Source organism: Chrysochloris asiatica, unplaced genomic scaffold (genome assembly GCF_000296735.1).
Source record: "Chrysochloris asiatica unplaced genomic scaffold, ChrAsi1.0 scaffold00409, whole genome shotgun sequence".
Taxonomy (NCBI): Eukaryota; Metazoa; Chordata; class Mammalia; order Afrosoricida; family Chrysochloridae; genus Chrysochloris; species Chrysochloris asiatica.
Window position 1 is genome coordinate 1,093,987 of NW_006408927.1, and position 9,644 is coordinate 1,103,630.

General features: G+C 50.6%; 1 protein-coding gene across 1 annotated transcript in view; it reads right to left on the reverse strand.

The window, feature by feature from the left end:
- Positions 1-7,505, reverse strand: part of SBNO2 (strawberry notch homolog 2 (Drosophila)) — a 39,669-nt gene extending 32,164 nt beyond the window's left edge. Inside the window, exon 1 of the mRNA XM_006876713.1 lies at positions 7,386-7,505. Coding sequence (XP_006876775.1) covers positions 7,386-7,505 — 120 coding nt within the window. The remainder of the gene's footprint in view (positions 1-7,385) is intronic.
- Between the last annotated feature and the right edge of the window lie 2,139 nt (positions 7,506-9,644).

The following is a 9,644-nucleotide window of genomic DNA, read 5'->3' on the forward strand; positions in this document are numbered from 1 at the left end:
CTCCCAGGATGCACGGGGAGCTCCCAGGACGCACGGAGAACTCCCAGGAATGCTGGGCCCACAGACACTGAAGGGAGACAGGGACCGTTCCCATGAGCCAACACACACATAATGCTTTCCCCTCGAGCCAGTGTCTCAAATTTGGACTTTTAGCCTCCTAAATTGTGAGAGAATAAATTTGTTTGCTAAAGCTTTCCACTGGTGGCCTTTTTTTTAACAGTAATCCTAGAAAACCAAGAGAGCAGCCTAGGATTACAAGACCAACGATTTCTTCTTTGCAAATACCGCTTTACAACAACATAACATAGGGGTCCCTGCAAGAAGATGGACGGGACCTACCCCTTTTCCTGTCACGTTTCCAAGGACAAGATGCCAACGTGCTCCTACTTCCTGAAGGGGATTTGTACCAAGAGCCTCTGTCCCTACAGCCACATGTACGTGTCCTGCAAGGCAGAGGTCTGCAAAGACTTCCTCAAAGGCTTCGGCCCGCTAGGCACCAAGTGCAAGAAGCAGCACACACTACTCGCCTGAGTTTTCCAGTCACGGTGTCTGTCCCCCTGTCCCCGAGGCACCCAGTGACACAGCTCCCAGCCGGCAGCCCGTCCCTACCCCCAATGACACATCCCTCAGGAGCAGTTACCTCTGCTCACGTGCCCAGGAAGCTTGGAGCTGCCAGGTAAGCTGCCTGGCAAAGACACATCTACTGTGTGGATCATAAGAAACTATGGGCAACATTGCAAAGACTGGGAATTCCAGAGCACAGAACTGTGCAGAACCTATACTTACACCAAGAGGCCGTGGTCAAAAGTGAACAAGGTCATACTGAATGGCGTCCCGTTAGGAAAGATGTGTGCCCGGGTTGCATCCTTTCACCACACCGAGCAAGCACTTCATGAAAATGGAATGTATGGGAGAGAAGCTCATCAACAACCTGTGACATGCAGATGACACACAATGACTTGCTGGAAGCAAAGAGGATTTGAAGCACTTGCCAACAGCCTTCACTGGAACCAACTGGACCAACAGACACCATCATGATAACGTGAGAAAAGACTGAAGTTGTCAAAGACTTCATTTTGTTTGGGTCCACACTCAACACCAGTCAAGAACCGAAAGGATGTACGGCACCGGGCATTGAAGGATACCGGTACACCTGACCCAGTGTAACAGCCCGACGGTGTAGTGGGGCACGCTGAGAGCCCCAGGGGCTGCTGGAAGAGGCGCATCTGAAATGCTCTTGGAAGTGAGGCTGACGAGACTCCATCACTCATACTTTGGACGTGTTGCTAGGAGGGACCAGCCTCTAGAGAAGGACATCATGTTTGGTACAATGAGGGTCAGAGAAACAGAGGAAGACCCTCAATGATACAAACTAACAGTGTGGCTGCAACGACAATTGTGAGGGGGGCACACGGCTGAGCAAGCTTCTGCTCTGCTGTGTCCAGGGCTGCTCTGAGTCCCAGCCGACTGCGAGCCGACCACACAACACAAGGCACGAAGGGTTAGCATCCTCATCTACTTCCTGAAAGGCTGGAGGTTCGTGTTCACCCAACGGCATCTCGGCAGGAAAGTACTCTCAAACCATCAGCCTCTGAACCTCTATGGTGCAGACGACTTCTGCTCTGACATACACATGAAACACGAATCAGGAAGATTCAACGGCAGCTGCTTTGACTGAACTTTTCTCTGCTAACTCTCCCAACTCTGTGGCAGAGAGAGTCCAGGGCCAGGTCCCTGGACCTGGGCAGTCAGGGACCAGCTGCACTCTGCCCTTTCTGCAGGGATTCCTGTTTCTGAGTGGGGAGGCAAGTCAATACTTAGGAAACAAAGAAATGAAGGGTGTCCCTGCCCCGACATGAGATCTGAGTCACAGCTGGACCGACCACACCTGCTTCAGTCCACACTCAGTGCCCGCTGTCAATGGTGGGCAGAGGTCAGGTGGGGCTGCTCAGGGACAGTGGGGTCCCCAGCATGGCCATGGGCTGACCCATGGACACTGTGTGCAGAAGGCGACAGGTGGACACTGAGGTCTCCTGCTGACTCTCACTGCTGGAACAACACTCGGAGCAGAGTGCTGGGGCCCTGATGCTCCTGGGGGGACCTGCGGGGAAAGGGACCGTATACCGCTGGGGGCTGACTCACCCCTTATCAGATAGGCTCTCAGGATACACCTGAGAGCTCCCTGTGACCCCACCCCCTGGGAGGCCCACCTGTCCTTCCCAGAATGCACCTGACACAGACCTGTGAGTCATCAGCTATGACTGCTGTGCATGGCAGGAAAAGAGGCACGCACAGACAGACAGACATGCAGGTAAAACACCATTCAATGATCGTAACAGAGGAGCTGGAAGAGACTAGGGTGGACCCTCCCTAGAGCCTTTACACAGAGAGTGGCCCTGACTTTGGCCTCCAGAATGGAGAGGGCGATGGACACACATCCCAGGATGCTCTCCTCCCGTCCTTCTCCTGGCACCCCACTTCCAGTGCATTCTAGAACCATCTCCACCTTCTGGGTCCTGGCCCCCAATGGGCCATGCTGGTGCACTGAGCTCACTGCCTGCACCTGGCAGTCTGCATGTCCAGTGCCTTTCCAGCCTTCCTGAAGACGAGGCCCCTTTCCCTGTCAAGAGACAGGACTTGTCGTCTGCACTGAGTAAGCCCTGGGGACAAAGGTGCCACACAGAACCTGCTGGGGGTTCTGGAACCTTCTAATCACAGGGTCTCCTGTACTGCATGTACAACGAGCAGGTTGGGTTGGTACCTATCATAAATGCAAAAACTGCCCCCAAGACCCTATCCAGAGAAGCAGTGATGCCAGACATGGAGGCAGACTCGATGACGTGGCGAGATGGAGCGGCTTGGGGACTCTGGACTCAGGGAGGGAGAGGGGCTGTGCGCTGACGGATGAGGGGCAGGCGTGCAGGGTGTACCCTTTGGTTGTTTGAATGGTTATATATTCCTGAGTGCTTCGGTGTACATAAAAAAACAACAGAGGGAATGCAAGCAAACGCTGCTGAATGATGATGCATGGAGGGGATTGTAATCATTGCAATGAAATGAAACACGAGAGGATGAGTGTAAAGCTGATGGGCTCCCGTGTAAACTATCACTCAATTCACAATAAAAACTTAAAAAACAAACAACTGCCCCCAAAGCAAGCAAGCCACCCTTCAGTAGGCAAGCAGACAAACCACCGTCCGTTCGTGGAAGACAACCAAAACCAACAGCGAAGTGAACCAGCCATAGTGAAGAGGGGGCTGAGACGCCCGGGTAGTATGTGGAAGAACACATAGAAATCAAACTGACCGCATCTGAGGAAGGACACGGTTGGGCAGCTCCATGGTGGCTGTGTGCTGTGGAGTCGGTTCTGACTCATAGCCACCCTGTACAGGGTTTCCGAGGCTGTAAATCTTTATGGGAGCAGAAAGCTTCATCTTTCTCCCACACAGTGGCTGGTAGGGTCAAACTGCTGACTTTGCAGATCCTAATGCACTTTGTCGTCAGAGCTCCTGAAAAGCCTCATCTCATCACTGAAAACCAGGCTGGGGACAGACTGTGGAACAGATTATCAGTTGTTCATATGCAACTTCAGGCTGAAGCTGAAGAAAATGAAAACAAGTCCATGAGAGCCAAAACAGGACCATGAACATATCCCACCTGAATTTAGAGATCATCTGAAGAACAGATTTGATGCATTAGACACTAAAGACTGAAGACCAGAAGATTCGTGGGATGACATCAAGAACATCATACAGGAAGAGAGCAAAAAGTCATTAAGAAGACAAGAAAGAACAAAATGGATGTCAGAGGAGACTATGAAACTTGCTCTTCAGTGTAGCGATGCTAAGCAAATGGAAGAAATGAGGAGGCAAAAGAACTGAACAGAAAACGTCAAAAGGCAGCTCAAAAGACAGTCAACTATTAAAACGAAATGTGCAAAGACCTGGAGTTAGAAAACCAAAAGGGAAGAACATGCTCAGCATCTCTTAAGCTGAGGGAACTGAATAAAAAATTCAAACCTCAACTGGCAATACTGAAGGATTCTCAAGGCAAATTACTGAACGATGCAGAAAGCGTCAAGCGAAGACGGAAGGCATGCACAGAGTCACTACCAAAAAAGAAACAGTGGATGTTCAACCATTTCAAGAGGTAGCATATGATCAAGAGCCAACAGCACTGAAGAAAGAAGTCTAAGGTACATTGAAGGCACTGGCAAAGAACAAGGCACCAAGAAAAGATAGAATACAAACTGAAATCTTTCAACAAAGTGAGGCGGCACTCACTCATCTCTGCCAAGAAATCTGGAAGACAGCTCACTGGAAGAGATCCGTATTTGTGCCCATTCCAAACAGAGTTGACCCTACACAATGTGGAAATCATCGGATAATATCATTAATATTGCATGCAAATAAAATGTTGCTAAAGATAATACAAAAACAGCTGCAAACACACACTGACAGAAAACTTTCAGAGGTTCAAGCTGGTTTCAGAAGAGGCCATGGAACAAGGCTTATCACTAATGTCAGATGGATCTTGGCTGAAAGCAGAGAATACTAGAAAGATGTTCACCTGTGCTTTATTAACTATGCAAAGGCTTTCGATTGTGTGGATCATGACAAACTATGGACAACTTTGTGGAGAAGGAGTATTCCAGAGCACTTAAGTTTGCTCATGAGGAACCTATACATAGACCAAAAGGCAGTAGGAAAGGTGTGTGGCAAGGTTGTATTCTTTCAACATACTTATTCCATCTGTATGCTGAGCACATAATCTAAGAACCTGGGTTCTATGAAGAAAAACGTGGCATCAGGATTGAAGGAAGACTCATTAACAACCTGCCATATGCAGATGATACAACCTTGCTTGCTGAAAGTAAAGAGGGCTTGAAACATTTACTGATGAAGATCAAAGAGCACAGTCTTCAATGAGGGTTGCGTGCGCCTCAATGTAAAGAAAACAAAAATCCTCACCACTGGACCAATGAACAACAGCCATGCAAATGGAGAAAAGACTGAAATTGTCAAAGACCTCATTCTTCTTAGATCCACCATCAACACTCATGGAAGCAGCAGTCAAGCAATCAAGCACCGTATTGCATTAGGCAAATCTGCTGCACAAACGTCTTTAAAGTGTGGAAGAGCAAAGACGTCAGTTTCAGGACTAAGGTGCACCTGACCCAAGACATGGTATTTTCAATAACCTCATATGCATATGCATGTAAATTTGGACAGTGAATAAGGAAGACCATAGAAGAATTGATGCTTTTGAGTTATGGTGTTGGAGAATATTAAAAGTACCATGGACTACCTAAAAAAAAAAAAACCCAAAAAACACAGAAGAAAGCCCAAACTTGCAGATAGTATCCATTTGACCTAACCTTGATGACTTGATAATCAATCAGAGCTCGACTACAGGAAGATTAAAAAAAAACAAAACAATTTTTGATACAGGAAATGAGTATAAATTGTTACAATTGATGAACTTGACCTATACCTAAATGTAGTAGCTCAAAATACCAACAGAGAGAGAAGGAGTCCTCACATCAACTATCAATGCTATCTATCCTCTCTGTACACAGGGTAGATAGGGACAGGCAACTTAGACGTTGGCTACCTAAAATGAGCGGGTGATAAAGGGACAAAGTGTCTGGCTTACAAGGTTTCAAGAGGGAGTTTAGTTTAAGAGTGTGTGGGGGAAGATAGAGTCCCAACTGAATAATTTTCATCTTGTCTAGTTGGGTCTGGTGGAAAAAGATGGGGATAAGATTCTTTTGATTCAATAGTAATTGTTATCATGACTAATTGCAACTGTCACAATTGTAGAGGTAGTTTTGTGACAAAAACGGGGGAGTAGTTAATCTTACAGTCCAGAAACAGAGGAATCTAGAACCATCAAGGGAGAAGAGCACAAGCGGAATACGAGACCTGATCCAGAGAAGCAGCGACACCAGAGATGGAGGCAGAGATTGGGACATGGAGAGAGGGAGCAGCTGAGGACTCTGGACTCATTGAAAGACAGGGACTGAGAGCTGGTGGCCAGGAGGCAGGCTTGCAGAATGTGCCCTTTGGTTGTTTAAATTATTATATATTCCTGAGTGTTTCTGTATATAGCAGCCCCCTCAAAACACAACAAAACAAAAAAGAGGGAATGGAAGCAAATACTGCCAATACTGTAGAATGATGATGTATGGAGGAGATTGTAATCATCGCAGCGGAACAATGGTGTGAAGCCGATGTTTTCCCATGTAAACTATCACTCAGTTCACCATAAAACAAAACAAAGCAAAAAAACAAGCCAATCTGTGTTGGAAGAAGTGCACCCAGAGTGTTCATCAGAAGCCAGGATGGCCAGACTTCATCTCCCATACTTCAGACCTATATCAAGAGGGCCCAGTCCCTGGAGAAAGGATATCATGTTTGGTAAAGTGGAGGGTCGGCGAAAGAGAAGACCCCCAATGAGACAGATCAGCACAGTGCCAACAGCAATGGACTCAAATGTAGTAACGGCTGTGAGGTTGGCGCAGGACTGGGCAGTGTTTCGTTCGGGCATGCACAGTGTCACTAGGAGTCAGTACCAACTCGATAGCACCTAACAACCACAACAAAGTCTAAAGAGGCTGTGTACCATTCCAGCTATCCTGGAACAGGCAGGCTTTCTGGACAGTGAGGTCTGGGGCGGACAGGGGCCTAAACTACTGTGGGGGGCACTGGTGTGGTGGACACGGGGCACAAAGCATTTATCAAAACCCTGAGGAAGAGACCACACAGAACGGGCTCTCAGGTCAACTGCAAATCCAAAAGAACCCAAACTAGCTGCTGTTGAGCTGATTCCTAGTCATGGCAACCCTCGCGTGCAGGGACAAGTGTTTTTCAGAAGATTACCAGGCCTTTCTTTGGAGGTACATACCAGGTGGATTGAAACCAAACACCTAACCAGTCAGCACTGAACTGAAGTCACCCAGCTACAGAAGAGACGAGTTAATCGTAACCTATCAGCGGTGAGAGATGTAGCAAGTGCTTACTGCAGGAGCCTGGTGGTGCAGGGGTTAAAGAGCTCAGCTGCTAACACGAGCAGTTTGAAGCCACCAAAGCTCTGCACTGGGAAACCCTAGGGGCACTTGTCACTCTGTGAGTCCTTGTCCACGAGGCCCCAGTTCTGGAACCCTGAGACTGCTGTGGGAAATAAAGTCTAATATCAAAGGGACCCAATTCCAAACTCCCTCAACTCAGCCCCCAAACTCAGAGGAGGCTCAGTCCCTGACGGTCAGGAGGAACTTCAACAGTCAGTGACCCTCACACTGAGAGCAGCTGCCCCCAGATAACCACTGACATGGTGCCACCCGCTGAGGGACCCAGGTGGGGGGAGGGGAGGACGCAGCCACTCACCTCAACACTGGAGCCGCAGAGCGGGGCCTGCAGGGGGGGTCGGCCATACAGGACGCTGCCCACAGGCGGGGGCTCTCGCTGGGGGCACTCCCCGTCCATGGCAGGGCCCACCACAAGCATGGGCGGGCGGGACAACCACCGGCGGCTGTGTGGCCTCTATCTGCGTGTCTCCCTGGGCGGTGGAGGCGGAGGCATGTCCTAGGGCAGAAAGACAGGTCCTGAGCTTGTCCTGCTGAGCCGGGACCTACCCCCATGTCCGCGGAGGCCCCACCTGGCAGATCCCTGTCATCTGAGTGGCACCCAAGGAAGAGCCCCCAGGAGGTGGCCAGAGCCATGCCCAACCAAACACAAGTGAGGGGACCCAGAGCCACGTGGGCTATTCCACATGTCTGCTGTCCCTCCAAGCAGGGACCCCCCAGGACCCTTCGGTGGGCACCACGGTGTGACCTGAGCCAGGGCTGGGCCCAGTGCTGGACTCCTAGGCTGCATGTAGCCAGGCAGGGTCCCGGACAACTTCATCGGGTCCTTTGGTACAAGGAGCCACTCTGCTCCTTGGCCTCTAGGCCCCTCCTAAGGAAGGACCCCAAACAGCCAGGCAGGGAGGCAGCCAGAAGGGGAGGTGCTGCTCCTGGCCCAGCCCACGAGGATGTGCGGAAACCCTTGGCCTTCCAGTCATCACTGCCCCACACTTGTGCAAGCCAGGGCGGGCCTGTCACCACCAGGACCAGCCTGGAGCGGGGCCCAGAGAGGGGATGCTCAGAAAATCAGGGGGATGGTGTCACTGTGGGTCCCATCACCTGTGTCCCCCCACCTGCTCCCACTGGGGGGTCCCGGCCCAGGCCCCACACGTCCTGCAGCTACAGGAGGCTGGTGGACAAGGAACTGGGAGACTCCCACACATCCCTGAAGATTTGATGCTGGTAGGCTAGACAGCTGAACCTGATAGCTCAGAGGTGCCTCGGTTTCCTCAGCTGGGATGGGGCTATTCACAGCACAGTGCTGAGCAGAGGGCGGGGTACTGAGTGAAGCCCTCCAGGCCAGGGCACCTGGGACGGGGGAGCCCCTCTAGTGAGCAATAGCATGATGGCTCAGCTTGAAGAAGTGCCCACTTGGCCCCTCTCACTACCCATACCCTGCACAGCAGGACCTGTGACCTTCGCCCCTCACCGCGCCCCCACTCAGACCCCTAAAGACCCTGCAGGAGACTTGGTCAGCCCCGTTCCCCAGGCCCCTCCTGCCGGAAGCAGTGGCAGCAGCCACACTGGGCCCCTGAGCAGCTCATGAAAGAGTGAGGCGGTCCAAGCCCTGCGGCCAGCTCAGGTGACCGTGCACCCGACACCATCCACAGGGACACGGTGGGCCACAGGGCTGTGCAGGGACAACAGGCAGTCCAATCCCCTGGCTAGAGCCCAGCGGGTGGGCAGGCAGGCTCTCTAGGGGTGCATGATAGTCAGTCGTGAGTGGACACAAGCCTTGTTTTTCCTTCTTTTTTAAAGTAGTGACTGAAAACGGACCAACTCAGCCAACTGACTTAAAACACCTTATTCATAAGTTCATGTTCTGCGTCCCATGAGGCGATTAGTGTCCAGGGTCTGCAAAGCCTGTGAGCAGACCAACTACTGGTCTCTAGTCATCAGGAGCCAAAGAGAAGAGACTAGTCCAGCCGATGAACAGCCCACAGGAGACCAGAACTAGAAGAGACTCGGCTACCCCCACTCACAGGGCTGACCAGGGCCACAATAGTTGGACCTGAGAGTTGGGAAGGAAAAGTAGAACAGAATGCAAAGTCTTAAAATGTCTAGGCTTACTAGAATGATTGAGACTGGAGGATTCCTGGAGACTGGCACCCTGAGACGCTCGCTAACCCTTAAACTGAAACTACACCCTGAGGCCAACCCTGAGCGCGTCACACACAGACACACAGACAAACAGCATTTGAGGAAAGTGAGGGCTGTTCGTCATGACAAGCACTCCACGCAGAGGTCACCTACAGGAGATCAAAAGGCCACACTAACCCACCAGCAAAAATGAGGCAATAGGGGCGGGGAGGATCCAGCTCCGGAAATGGGACTAAGCAGTTAGAAGAGTGTGTCGACATTTTGTGAGGAATGTAAGTAATCCACTGAACAATCTGTATAGAAACTGCAAACTTTCACTGAAAACACAATGAAACACTTAAAATAATAATAAGGAAAACAAAGAACGTAAGTTATTATTCAAGAAACAAGATGGAGTCAAGAGTTCTAGTACACAAAGTGG